The sequence below is a fragment of the Musca domestica genome, unplaced genomic scaffold, assembly GCF_030504385.1.
Source record: "Musca domestica strain aabys unplaced genomic scaffold, Musca_domestica.polishedcontigs.V.1.1 20, whole genome shotgun sequence".
Taxonomy (NCBI): Eukaryota; Metazoa; Arthropoda; class Insecta; order Diptera; family Muscidae; genus Musca; species Musca domestica.
This window is the reverse complement of record NW_026712250.1, coordinates 1-14487: the sequence shown is the minus strand read 5'-3', so window position 1 is coordinate 14487 and position 14487 is coordinate 1. Positions and strand designations below refer to the sequence as shown.

The 14487-nt window shown below is 36.1% G+C and overlaps 4 protein-coding genes and 1 long non-coding RNA gene across 6 annotated transcripts; 3 read left to right on the top strand and 2 right to left on the bottom strand.

The window, feature by feature from the left end:
• Positions 1–20: 20 nt before the first annotated feature.
• On the top strand, positions 21–1064 carry LOC131802287 (N-alpha-acetyltransferase 20-like). The gene is made up of 5 exons (XM_059122263.1): positions 21–179; positions 252–367; positions 421–550; positions 605–741; positions 898–1064. Exons 1-5 carry the CDS (start codon positions 127–129, stop codon positions 987–989), a joined length of 528 nt encoding a protein of 175 aa, XP_058978246.1. The 5' UTR covers positions 21–126; the 3' UTR covers positions 990–1064.
• A 2295-nt stretch (positions 1065–3359) lies between these two features.
• LOC101901216 (uncharacterized) lies at positions 3360–5002 on the top strand. The gene is made up of 3 exons (XM_005189566.4): positions 3360–4223; positions 4289–4714; positions 4786–5002. The coding sequence occupies exons 1-3, from the start codon at positions 3440–3442 to the stop codon at positions 4923–4925; spliced, it is 1350 nt and encodes a 449-aa protein (XP_005189623.1). The 5' UTR covers positions 3360–3439; the 3' UTR covers positions 4926–5002.
• A 653-nt stretch (positions 5003–5655) lies between these two features.
• On the bottom strand, positions 5656–7816 carry LOC101901047 (uncharacterized). Of its 2 annotated transcripts, none has more exons than XM_020038970.2 (4): positions 7683–7816; positions 6781–7546; positions 6063–6702; positions 5656–6006 (listed from the first exon to the last, which is right to left on the bottom strand). In XM_020038970.2, exons 2-4 carry the CDS (start codon positions 7438–7440, stop codon positions 5822–5824), a joined length of 1485 nt encoding a protein of 494 aa, XP_019894529.2. In that variant the 5' UTR covers positions 7441–7546; positions 7683–7816; the 3' UTR covers positions 5656–5821. The 2 variants fall into 2 exon arrangements, with proteins under 2 accessions (XP_019894529.2, XP_058978244.1); XM_059122261.1 differs by having other exon boundaries at positions 7649–7787.
• A 1252-nt stretch (positions 7817–9068) lies between these two features.
• On the bottom strand, positions 9069–10135 carry LOC131802286 (uncharacterized). Its single transcript, XR_009342127.1, has 3 exons — positions 9846–10135; positions 9426–9788; positions 9069–9359 (listed from the first exon to the last, which is right to left on the bottom strand). It is a non-coding gene; the product is annotated as an uncharacterized LOC131802286 (long non-coding RNA).
• A 583-nt stretch (positions 10136–10718) lies between these two features.
• Positions 10719–14232, top strand: LOC131802351 (uncharacterized). Its single transcript, XM_059122526.1, has 2 exons — positions 10719–10734; positions 10800–14232. Exons 1-2 carry the CDS (start codon positions 10719–10721, stop codon positions 12257–12259), a joined length of 1476 nt encoding a protein of 491 aa, XP_058978509.1. The 3' UTR covers positions 12260–14232.
• The last annotated feature ends 255 nt before the right edge of the window (positions 14233–14487 follow it).

Genomic DNA, 14487 nt, shown 5'->3' with positions numbered 1-14487 from the left:
ATTGTTTTTTGACGAGATTGTGTTTGTAGAAACCTACTCGTTGTTTTTCTTTTAATATTTTTCTCGCGTTTCGGCTCTGGCTCCGGTCCTTGTTCTTTCTCTTATTATTCCTATATTCCCATCAAGATGACAACTTTGAGGCCTTTTACATGTGACGATTTGTTTAAATTTAATAATGTGTAAGACTGAATAAGGCTCATATATCATAGTACCACACTAAGAATACTATTCTTTTCATTGTCGGAGTATAGTAATTTTGATCCGTTGACTGAAACGTATGGGTTATCTTTTTACACCCAGTATCTTTCTCGATGGCCGGAATTCTTTCAACTGGCAGAATCACCTAGCGGCCAAATCATGGGCTACAGTAAGTTGAGCATATTTTGTTTTATGCAACAACTCATAATTGTTTTCTTTCAGTAATGGGCAAAGTTGAGGGTCATATGGAAAACTGGCACGGTCACGTCACAGCTTTAACCGTTTCGCCTGACTATCGCCGATTGGGTTTAGCTGCTCTTTTAATGAACTTTTTGGAGGACATATCGGAAAAGTAATTAGTAACACATGTAAAATTCCTTTTAAACTTTATTATTCTTTATTTCAGGAAACGTGCGTATTTTGTTGATTTATTTGTGCGGAAGAGCAATAAAATTGCTATAAACATGTATTCAAATTTGGGATACATAGTTTATCGGACTATATTGGATTATTATTCTGGTGATCAGGAGGAAGACGCTTATGGTAAGTACTGTTTCGAGTGTACATTAAAAAAAAACTATAAAAATAAATTATGCCCAAATCAGACTTGCATTTATGTAACTAATTTGAAGACCTATGATATTCTCAGATATCTAATTCTTCAACATTTTAATAATTAATTTTATTTTACATTTGCAGATATGCGAAAAGCTCTTTCAAGGGACACCGAAAGGAAATCTATAATACCGTACACGCAACCAGTACGACTGGAAGATTTAGATATGCATTAAATACGATTGTCTTGAAACTGACTTTTATTTAAGGATCTAAATTAACATTAAATCTTTATGTTCTTAACAATTGTTTTAGCCTGCCGTTTATTTAAAATATGTTATTAATACTTTGTTTCGACTAACAGTTCGTATTTCAATTATATAAAGGTGTTTTCCAAAAAGAGTTGTGCACATAAATGTATATAACACTGTTTTATCCCGACTTGCACCTTGTTAATAATTTCAGTTTCCAAAAAGTTGCACAAATTCATGAAAATATACAAAACCAACGGTAGTAGTATAAGTATAAAGCGACACAAAAGCGTATTACCAAATAATTAAGTCTACCGACAATGTTCCTCATATAAGTTCTACCAAGCTTTCTTCTAGTTCTTAACATGTCTGCGAGGAGTATAGACTTATTTAGATTGAACAAATCAGTTGCAGGAATTTATATGGGTGGTAGAATACAGGAGAGGATCAATTATGATGTGTATAAACACATAACATATAAAATCAGAAGCAATTGAAGACGATTTAAGAAATATTCCATTGTATATTGATTGCATTTTGTTTCCAATTCCATCAACAAACTTAGCGTCATTGTAACTAGCATTGTTGTTGATAAACTATCAAGGTACTTCAAACGTATTTTTTCCCACAGCTAATATATTGCGTTCAACACACGAAACTATACCCTACTTAACGTAACTAACGAGTTGATGATTCTATTAAGTAAATGATACAGTGTCGTTTCTCTAGGTTATATGTTTTAAATATTTGTTTTTTAAGTGATGAATATGTATTTTCTAAAATTCACAGGTTTCCAAAACCGAACTGCGACATTACATGGAAAAGACTAATTATTCATGCCAACAGTCTGGCGCGTATTAGAGAAAACTTTGTGTCGAAATAAAAGTATAATTGAATAAACAAGCAACCACTAAGCCTAAGATATATCTGTTTCATGGTACAGAGGCAGCAGTCACACATATTTTGCTTCTATATTGCAATATAAATTCTGCGTTTTTGCTGCATGTATAATCCAAAAATTATATTCTTTTTTGCAAAAGCAACATAAGTGGGCAAATACAGTCCTTGTGGTTCTCCTTGCTATGTCATTGTACTATTAAAGTGTTCTCCTTAGGAAAAATCTGCTTTTTGGGGAATATTGGGCCACTCTAGATACATTTTACAAGAATCTATATAATTGCCCATTTTGCAATAATATTTACATCCGCTTTAAAACTGTTTGCAATATTTTGAAAAGTTTGAAACAGATTTTTAAGCAAAGAAAAAAAAATACTTATATGGAAAAAATCAGTTTTCAGAAAAATCTAAATTTTCCATTCAAAAATAAATTCTTAATGTAAATCATTAAAAAATCGTAAAAATATATTTGATCTTGTAGTAAATTAAATAAAAAAAATATAAATATCCATTAAATTTAGCGTACTGGGTAAGGAATCCCAAATTTGTACTTCTGTTAACGGAAAATTGAACATATATAGGTTTTCTCGTTAATACCATGGACCAAATGACATTGAGGTCTTCAAAATACATATAACTTCTCAGAAAACGTAACTAATAAAGTGATTTTTTTAATTCTGTGTAATTATCAACACTCTTTTTATGACAATGTACAGTAGAGCCGGGTTCTTGACCCGATTTTATAATCGAAAAACAGTCGATTTTAATTTATTGTTATTTGCTCATAAAATCGTTAGCCAAATTTTAGATCCCTACTTTAATAAGCATTTTTCATTATTGGTTTAGTGTATTGTCACGCAGAAGTGGAGATTTTTCGGTGCCTTTAAAACGTTTCAGGAGAAATACAAAAAGCAGCGGAAAATATTGTTGGTGTATACGTGCGTGGATAACAGCAAATTAATAACAGCTTTTGGAACGGACTTGTATTTTGAGACCTTCGCCGTTGCCATTATCAGCGATACCACCACTATAGCATACACACAAACATTTTAAACGAACACACACATCAGAAAAAAGTCGTCAGAAGTGCCGCACAAACATCGCAGCTGCCACTAAAATACAAAACGCATTGGTTTGTGTGAGTGCTTCTGTGATATACAGACAAGCAACCACCACAATCAACGCCAACAAATTGTACTAAAGCAGCAGGCAGAAAAAAGAAGCATTTATCATCGAACACATTAACATCAAAGAGAGCTCAACATTTTAAGCTGGTAGCTTGATTTTTCTTGTGCCTGTCTTCTCTACACAAACTACGAGCCGCCATTAAATAGAAGCAACAACAAACGAATGTAGTTTATATCTTCGTTCGAAAAGCCATCTGTCATTTCGTATTCGTCGTTTGTTTTATTGTACGTTGCCTATTATTTTCGATTTGCTTTATTTCGAGTTTGTGTCCTTCTGGTGTTACATATTTTTCTTCATCGCTATATTTTGTGTCGCCCATTAAAAATTTGCAAAGTGAAACAGTAGCAAACATGGCTAATACCGGTAAAGATACGGCTTCCTTCTTTGAAAATGGCACAACAGAGCAATTCGACTATTGCTACAAATTATATCCAGAAGTGCTAAAATTAAAAGCAGAAAAACGTAATAAAAAACCTCAGGAATTAATACGACTGGACGAATGGTATCAAAACGTACTACCCAAACTTATAAAAGAACGAGGGAAGGATGCACATATGGTTTACGATGAATTAGTCCAGACGATGAAGTGGAAACAGGCACGTGGAAAATTTTATCCTCAGCTAAATTATCTTGTTAAAGTAAATACACCGCGAGCTGTTGTGCAGGAGACGAAAAAGGCTTTTCGCAAATTGCCTAACTTGGAGCAGGCTATTACTGCATTGTCAAATTTAAAAGGCGTCGGTACAACTATGGCTTCAGCGTTATTAGCGGCTGCTTGTCCCGATTCGGCTCCCTTTATGGCAGATGAGTGTCTTATGGCCATTCCAGAAATTGAGGGTATAGACTACACAACAAAGGAGTATCTCAATTTTGTACAACATATACAATCGACTGTCACACGTCTGAATGCCCAGGCTGGCGGTGATAAGCCAGTTTGGTCGCCTCATAGGGTTGAGCTAGCACTGTGGGCTCATTACGTAGCTAACGATTTGAGTCCAGATCTATTGGATGAAATGCCTAGTGGAAAAGGTGGAGGATGTGCAGCTACAAAAAAGAGTAATGGAAGTTCAGAGAATGACAATGTGCGAAATGCTGGAAGTGAAGATACAAATGATGCCGACGACGACAGTGCAGGTGAGTGCAACCAATTGTAGCAATAGAAAACATATTTTACGGACTATTTCAATTCTTGTTTACAGGTCGTGTGGAATCAACCAATATTGCAACTGAATCTGAAAATGAAAATACTAACCCTACACCTCAGGATGGAGATTCGAATTTTGTGTCAAATGATTCATCACAGGAACCCATTCTTGATGAGAACACTACACAAACAACAGCAACCACAACTTCTGACGACGGAGAGGAAGCTACCGTTCGTACGCCATTGGCTTCTGATTCCGAAAGCAATATGGAACCACCAGTGGCAGTCACAGCTATAAAGAATAGTTCACTACTGCAAAAAGAGGCAGATATTAATAATCCAACAACATCAAATGGAAACGGCGCATTATTGGTTGCAGCTTCAGCAGCAGGTTTGGATGGTGAAAATAGTGACAGTAATTGTTTGCGTGACTCTGAAGGCGACGATGAAGAGGCATCTCCTGTAATTAATCATCTCACAGGTAATAACTATTACAATGGATTAAATACAAAAGTAGGTAATCTTCATTTTGTTTTTCACGTTATGTTACAGGTAACGACACCACTACTCATAGCGGAACCTGCGCTACTGCTGCCACAATATTAGGCCAGAAGAGGACACTCAACTGCGCGGATGAAGCATCGTTAGAGGATTCAGCACAACCAGAAATGAAAAAAATACGTAGTGACTAAACAATATTTTAGAATTTGAAGAAGCGGTTAACTCGCAAAAATAATTATTATACAAATAAAGAACAAAATAAAATCAACCAATTGATGAGCGCTAAAAAGACAAAACGGCATACTTAGTTTAGGATAACTATAAAAGCGCTTGTTATTTATAAAGGAAATGCAGTTTAAAACACAAAACACTATCTTAGTACCCCCAACATACTATTAAGAAATTTTTATTTTCATTGAACAGAAACATAAACTTAGCTCTCCATTAAATAAAAAAATAAGCAAAACATTTGTCAACAGAGTAAAATTAAACATTTTGGATCACCATTGCTAGCGTTGCCTTTCTAGCAAAGTTAGACAAACGGGATTTTAAATATCTTCTAATTTATCAGTCTAAAGAATGTAATATTTTTTAATTTAGCTTTAGTAACATCTATAATTTTAATATTTTTATTTCACACATATAATAGTTTTCCCAAATAAAAAAGCAAACTATTTACTATAAGCTATAAAAAACATAACTTCATTTCAATTAGTTTGTGCTAATAGGCTATCTGCTCCCAATTAATATTGATTTCTCTGGCATGCAGTAATAAGAAACATAGGCGGCTTTCTTAAGAAACCATAGCATTTTTCCAAATAATTTTTTTTAATAATTTATTGCATAAAAATACCATGAACATATATTGGTAGTACTTACAACAAATGCCTGCAGAAAATGTATACAAAATCTACTAGATAATTAGTGAATACATCGGAGATTTTATATAATAATATTCCAATTTCTCTCATTAAACACCATAAGCTAACGTCTTAATTCCAAATAAATAAATGTGTATATTACTTTTGAAATCTTACAGCACCAAACATACAAGATACTTAAATATCTATTCATTCACTACATGCTCCTAATAATGCGAGTGGTACTTGTGAATTGTATGAGGATGTACGTGCGCATGATTGTGATCGTTTTGAGCAGCTATACTAGCTTGCTGGAAGATATTTTGTATGTCGGCTTCAGAGAGATCAAGCAAATTGTTGCTGTACCTGTATTCCTGTCGACCCTTTTGATTTGTTGCTGGTGGCAAGTAACCTAAATATACAAAAGCTCTTGAGTATATTCCAACCCCATAAATTCCTACTACTTACCTTCTGCCGGTGTGTTGCCGTAAGGTGGCAAAAGTGTATTTGAAGGCCGATTTATTTCACTTTGTACAGTTGGAGGCTGATATAACACTGGCTTCCATGGCTGTTGCCCAGGCTCTGGCTGAATAGCTGGCAGTTCAGGTTCTGGTTGAGCGGCCGCAGTTGGTTGAACGGGAATCTGAGGCGCAGCTTCATTGCTTCCGAAATCTGGCTGGTTCTGATTTGGTCTTCCACCAACAGGCACAAACGAGGGAACTTGAACATTCGGATTATAGTTGACAAATGTGGGTGGCTGTTGTGCAATTGCTGGCTGAACGTTAACGAATGTAGGTGGCTGTTGTGCAATGGCTGGCTGAACGTTAACGAATGCAGGCGGTTGTTGTGCAATTGGTGGCTGAATGTTAACTGGATAGAAAACATTTGGAGGTTGCGGTTGGGGTGCGACAACAGGCACATTTGGGACAGCTGGTGGCACCACAGGCGCTGCACTCTCTCCACTAACTACAGAAAATGTTGGAGGACTTCCAAACGACGGTGTAGCCTGAATATCAGGCAGTACTGGACCTAAATTACCCGAAGGAAATTGCGCTACTACACCAACGGAAGGAACCGGTTGAGCAACGGGAGCTGCTTGCACAAATGTCTGCAAAATTATATCAATAGTTACATGTCACTTTCATTATCTAACAAATTATTATATATCATTATTTAAATATTTTACTTGGACAACAGGCTGTATTGGTTGCGCTGGAATATGAGGAATTGCTTGAGCTGGAACATGATGAACTGGTTGAATGCTATTTAAACCATGTGCAACAGTACCATATGCATGAACCGCTTTTACAGGAACAATGCTTTTATGATGAGGGTAATTTACGCTGTAAGACTGCACAACTGCTCCTCCAGGTCTGATGACGTATGGTACACTAGCAGCAGCTTGGTGTGCGTGTACTGGACTCAACGTCGACACCGCTGGCAAGACAGTCGAGCTAACAGCGGCTACACCAGATGGAACAACAGCTTTGTAGTGAATTCCACTGTGATACTTAATTGATCCTGGAACATGGATATGGCTGGCGGCAATCGGGGCTACAGAAAACGAAGTGGGCAAATGTACACCATAGCCGTAATGGGCAGCGTAAGACTTAGGCCATGCTGCATGAGATGCTAACGTTCCATAGTGAAAAACGCCTCGCTTGTGTACCTCCTTGCTCTTCTTGCTGGACCCCGATTCAGCTATGTCTGCTTCTAATTTATCCTCGCCTGCTTTCGAGTAATTATCTTCCACTACTGCCTTTTTCCCATCTTCCTTACTAAGTTTCTCTGCATTGCTGCATGTAAGTAATACAACGGCTGCCACAACCAGCGTAATCCTCTTCATTTCTCTCCTTATATTGTAGCCTTTTTAATCCTCGGCTTAAAACTGTTGTCGTTCCAAATATCACTGCGAAAAACCACCTATCCGATGTCAAGGTTTAGCCTCAACCCTTTAATTGTTGCGTGCGTAATAAACAACAGTTCCGCATTATGTGGTGTATATATAGAGAAAAGTCTTTTTAAAATATTTAACTACAAACAATGCTACTTGCCTATCATACCAAGACCACAATATTGTACACCCACCTTCGTCGACATTTCTTTCATTCGTTTCAGCTTCGCCTACCACACAAAATTCGATATTTTGCAACCTGACGAATCTACTGCGCATAATAAACCAACTACTTGACGCATTTTTGCATACAATATTTCAAATTTATCCACCACTACAATTTTGTTAAGTTTCACTATTTATTGCTATATTTCCAATTCCTTTCACGTCGTCTTCTCTCCGCTACTATTGACGCACTGCCTGCATATGAGACATGCAAACCAACAATTTTTCGACTCATTTCCCACTTTTCTTGCATTCCATAATTAGTATTCAACTTGCGTACTTTATAGACATTATGATTTCATTAATGGCAATTTATGTTTTATTTTACAATAAACATTTTAGACCCAATCCAAATATTTGTATTATTCGCACGTGATGAAAACACATTGCATTCAAACCTACCATTTAATTTCGAATCGATTGCTATTCAATTTTATAACACAGACCAACAATGCATTATGTAATAAAACTGCTTTAGGAAATCGATTAGACGTGAACAAACGACTGCAGCTATATACATATCTATGTGGATGATGGTAAACTGACCTTCGACAAACAGACACCATCATATAATATTTCTGATCCAAATTACCTGTACTCTAATTGTTCAAACAAAAGTAATTTCCCAAATCATTCTTTCTGACCATTGTAACTCTACATCACCCTTCAACTATACTTCTAAAAGCTAAGCGTGTATCCTGAATACCATACCAGTTTTCATTTATTGTATCCATAAACTCATCATGTCCATTACAATACATTGTGGACCTCGGCCTTCTTTACATTCCTGTGTACCATCGAGAAGCATATTATTTTGACCCACCATAATTTCCCACCTTCTACACTTGACTTCCACCAATAAGCATTACCAAAAGTCCCTAATAGTTACTTCAATGCTCTGTCCAAATTGCCCTACCTTAAACTCTTGGAATCGCAAATGCATTGTACAATGCTATCCCCCTTCGTTTATATTCCAAGCTACCAAATTCAATGTACACTCTACTTCTATTTTTTTACACATTTCAGAGAAAGGAAAATGCCATTTTTAATCAAATATGCAATTACTTTTTTACTGAATATCTTTAGATTTGATGCGCCATAGTTGCTACACATAATAAATATTATCGGCCGATGGTCTTGCCTCCAAATATCTTACAATGTCTTGTGTGTTGCATCACTTATTATTGCTCCTCCTTTGGATTTAAAAACGTATTCTATCCCTATGCCACCTCTAACCATTCCTAACCACATCATTTTGATCTAATAAAAGAAAATTTTAGCGTTAATGTACGTGTATTTTAATTCTGAACTATGTATAATTATTGTATCAATTGCTTTTACTTTACAATAAAATTTGGCTGAAACATAAACTATTTTTCAATTTTTAATGACAAATTTGATGGTATAATAATGGTAAGTAAAAGGCACAAATTACATTATACTTTTTCGCTACGTTTATGCCAAGCGAATTCCATGATTTCTTATTATAAAATTCCTCAAAGATACGTTAATGTACCAGAATTTCACTAAGCGTCCTCCTTTGCCAGATAAAAATAAGATGCACTGCTAATGTCGTTGCCAAAAGAACGATCCTTCAGCGCCTTCTTTCTCTTGGTCACAAGTATCCAATATCGCATTTAATTCGCCTGCAAAAATAAAATAAGTTTAGCAAAAAATGTACGTATCCTCTTTGTTAATGTATTACGCATTACCTTAAGTACTTGCATTGAATTTAAATGAAGGAAATTCCATAGATTTCCTCGATAAAATCCGTGGCGCTGATGTAATATCCGATTGTCCATTTTATCCGTCAATTGCAATATAAACACCCGTGATATTTGATGATAAACTTCCAGTGCATTATTCTCAGATGAGAGACAATTTCACAAGCTGCATTTTTCGAGATTCCAGTGGAAAGTTTATCGATTTCATTTCCACCAATTCATTAGCACTATAGTCCATCATCTTTCCTAATATCTAGCCGTAATTTAATCCATTTGGATGTTGATTGAAGCACATTATACGCCATAATAGCGTCGCAAAAAGTGATCCTATTACTTCCACCATTGCATTATCTGAAAAACAAAATGGTTGTTAGCAAATTACCCATGCAAAAACATTGCTTTCCTCACATTTGTTCGTTTTCTTACTTGCAAAAACACATCTTTATGCTTTTCATAGTCCATTTCACTATGCAACCGTATTATTTTTTCTATTCCTCGCCTAAAATCGCTTTTTTGCGTTGCAATATTACATACTTTCCAAGAGCAAATAGTTTTCTTCATTCATTTAAGCTTTTTTGCTGTATTTTCCCAATTATTTCTCTTTCCTTTACTACCAATCTCATTTTCTTTTATTCCGCATATTCTGACATTTCGTTTCTCTTTTGTGTGTGTATGTGTGTTTTTGCCGCCATTTTGGATTATCCCCCACGCCATCACAAAAAAATCGTCGGCGTCAACTTTCCACCGCCGCCAACTTACTAACGCCGTCAAGTACCACCGCCGTCAAAATACTAACGCCGTCAAAACCACCGCCGTCAACTTTCTACCGCCGTCAAATTGTTAACGCCGTCAATTACCAACGCCGTCAACTTTCTACCGCCGTCAAATTATTAACGCCGTCAATTACCAACGCCGTCAACTTCCTACCGCCGTCAAATTACTAACGCCGCCAAATTATCGCCGCCGTCAACTACCGATAGTTATCGATTTCTTACCCGCCTTTTCATCGCCATTTATCGCCCGAAATCGATTTTCAGTACCCTATTTCCCAATTTGGCGGCATATTTTATTTTTCACTGCGATTATTTAAGCTCTCGTTCCAATTGGTGAAAATAAACCAAAATATATAAAATAAACGCGCGGAATTTATTATACATTAAATAAGAAGTGATTAACAAGTGAAGTGCAAGTGTTTACATGTGAAGAAAAGTGTTTTTTTCATTGTTTTACCATCCAATCTTGTGCTCATTTCCAGGAAAAGCCAGACGCCAAAGAATTTCTATGGAAATCGTCAGAAGCACTTATTCTTATTTAAGGTAAACTTTACAAGTTCGAGATGGCAATTATTTTAGACTTGCTGAGGGGAAAATTCATCGCTATTGGATGACGATCAGCTGGTGAGAGATGTGGAATCAAGGATACCTTCGTTACCGATTGCATACTGGAGTAAAAATAAGAACTTTCTTCAACAGAAATCGTCCACGTGCGCCAAGTACCCTTCTATATTTGAACTGGAATTCAATAATATCTACTGGCAAACGATGCGGACCAGCAATGGGACATTTCAATTATTTGGAGCCTATTACGATATTCGAAAAAATTCATTACTGGGCCCCACGGTACGAATTTTAGGAATGATTGATCGCATCGAACCAAAAGTAAAGACCTATTGCCAGTTTTGGTTCGATGGCCAAAAAGAACCGTTTATTGTCAAGACCTATGAATACAAGTACATCTGGTACAACAAATGGGGAAATTACAAACAGGGCATCTACCAGCCGTATTTGATCGCGTGTCAAATACCTAAACCCTTCCACGGTGTGGTGCCCAGTTCGGTGTCGATGGTTGAAAAGGAATGTGATACGGCCACAAACAATTTAAGAGTTATATACAACCGACCCCCCGACGACCAGAAAAAAGGCTTCGCGGTTTGCGTCAAGGGCTTAGACTTCTTGTATGACGATTTGTCAGTGCGATTAATTGAGTGGATAGAACTTCTAAACATGTTGGGGGCCGATAAAATTTTCTTTTACAATCTACAAGTCCATCCAAATATTTCCAAGGTATTGAATCACTACGAACAGGAAGGCAAAGTGAGAGTAATTCCCCTGACACTGCCGGGTGGCCAACCAAACGTGCCCGGATTCCAGCACCTCTACTTAACTAAAAAGACTAATCACAAGCGACAGAACGAAGTTATACCCTATAACGATTGTTTGTACAAAAATTTATACCTTTACGATTATATAGCGCTGCTAGACATCGACGAAGTTATTATGCCGAAAGGCAATTTCGTTTTATGGTCGGAATTGATGGCCAAGGTAGTCCCAGACTCCCTCAAAGTCAGACCGGAGGGATACCACAGTTTCAATTTTCGCAACGTGTACTTCCTGGATGACCAGCAGCATGAACACGGTTGGCACAAAGACATACCGAAATACATGCACATGCTGCAACACGTCTACCGGGCCAAAAACTACACAAAGCCAAATCAATACGTCAAATGTTTTCACAATCCCGAGAAGGTGCTGACCCTGCACAATCATTTTCCACTGGCATGTCTAGGGGGTGTGTGCAAGTCCTACCCTGTAGATACTAAAGATGCACACTTGCAACACTACCGGGCAGATTGTGTCAATACCTTAAAGAAATCTTGCGAAGAGTTCCGAGAAAACTCCGAGGAGGACAAGACCATTTGGAAATACAAGGATGAGTTAATACGTCGAACCATAAAAGCGTTGGACACGTTGGGATTCTTCCGCCGTTCATCGACCATGTATGGCAGCGGTTATGGGTCAACAACGCACTCCTCAGAACGGTGATTACCAAATTCCTGGTGGTCTCTGGCTATGCCAGCATGGTGGGGCATTCTGCGGGGTGGTAAACAGTTTATTAGCGAATCAATTTCCTCAACCACAAACGTGGCTAAAGTAAATAGAAATAGTTTTAGAAGTCAGACCGGTAATATACACCAAATGGCAAACACAATAGAAGGGAGAGAGAATTGGGACAATATGTCTACAAATATTGGGAGTCCAAAACAAATTCAAATTTCTTTTTTCGACGAAAAATCTAATTCGTTCTCTACTATTGCTGACGACCTTTCCAACAAAATATCCAGAGCTAGTTCTAACAAAAGATAATGAAACCTTCGAGTGAATTGGCTGATACGCATCCTATCCTGTGGACATTGTCGAAGTAATAATTTACTGCATTTTAATTGCGTCATATGCCTCTGCAAATTGGGTTTTTGTCATGGAAATATGGTTAATTTCTACACTCCCACAACTTTAAGAATTTCGATTTGCATCTCATTCATCCATTACTTCAGCACCGAAGCTTAATATCGAAATTTAATATCGATGCACTCAACAACAATACTATTCTATGTTTATTACTTCTAACGTTTGTCCAAGACCCTTAATTCACTCTCCTAGTAAATTTAAAAGGATATTTTGACATTGTTGAAACGTATATAATTTAGGTAAAACCAATAAGATAAACTAGCATAAGATGATATTTTTCAAAAATGTGCCTTGTAAATCAGAATTATGTTGTTATATAAAAAGATGATGAAACAAGTCCCTACATTTCATTGTAAGCATGTATATTTGAAATCTGTATAAGGAACCATATTGTATAATGTAGTATTTATTTTAATATTGTACATGTAAGCAGTCTCAAATGGGAAAAAGAACAACAAAGTGGATCTGAATTATTAATTTATGAACTGACAATTTGTGCGAAAATGGATAGGCAATACTAACGATACCATATATATATATATATTACTCGATCTTTTTTGTCAGATCGTACAAATAACATCATTGCTCTAAAATTTTAATTCGTTCGTAACTTACTTCAAGTTCAGAGTGTTTTCACAAAGTTCCAACACTTGAAGAGCAATGTATAAACGATAGTTTCCGCTTCCACTTGTACCGTTCTAATTACTGGTTCCTTGATTTATTCTCAAATCAAAGTAGAAATTGTTTTAAAGAGCTAAGTTAAAGACTGAAATTTTAGAAAATTGTTCATTAATGTTACGTCTAGTTAATAAATATATTCATAAATAAGCACAGACAGACATACATACATTTGTACATATAACTATCAAAAAATTATGTCTTTGAAATATGTAGCGAGGAATTATTAGAGATAATTACAATATTAAGATGTATGTTCAAAGAAGCGGCAACATATTTACATTAAATTCACATAGTTAGCATTAAAGAACTTTGCATAAGAGGTTGTGTAGATCTATGTGTGCCGTTTGTTTCGAATATGGTACATAAATAGTGGGAACGTTGTTAACCACATGTACGAATAACTATTGCACATATTCAAATATGTAGCTTACTATCGCAAAAATTGTTATTAAGATTACCTAGATGGAAAACAACATTAACAACTTCAAACCCGCAATCTTTCCTTTTTAACGATACTATGCAAACAAGCTAGGTTAACGCGACGGTACTATGCGATTGCGAAATCGATACTGTTTCTTGACTTTGTAGGCTTGAGCATTTTTAATGGATTCAATATTTGTTTTAGTGCAACTTACTGATAGTTGTTAAAATCGCGAAACGCCATAAATATAATTCAGATTGTTGCGACGTAAAATTCATCTAAATATTGTTCGGTTACGTAATCTAAATTTTAAAACTATCGAAATGGAAAGCAAATCGTTTTAGAAATAAATGAATGTACCAATATTTAAAACACAACGGCTAATTAATAGGTTGAAATGAACACACCTAGCTCTTAAATGCGACAGTCCATTTTTTGGCCAGTGAAATATATACGGAATGGAGGATATTTCATAAATTGTAAATAGTTAAATGCAATGGGTGTCACTTCACACTGTATATATATATAAAAGCTCTTAATTATAAGCATGATTATTTTTCACAATATTCAATTTGAATCAATTTTATTGTACTTAAGTTGGAAATTTTGGCATTATTTTTACAGTTATTCTACGTTTGTTTTATACCGACATGAATGAAATTCAGTTGTACGGTACACTACAGAAGCAGTATGTATTTAGCGT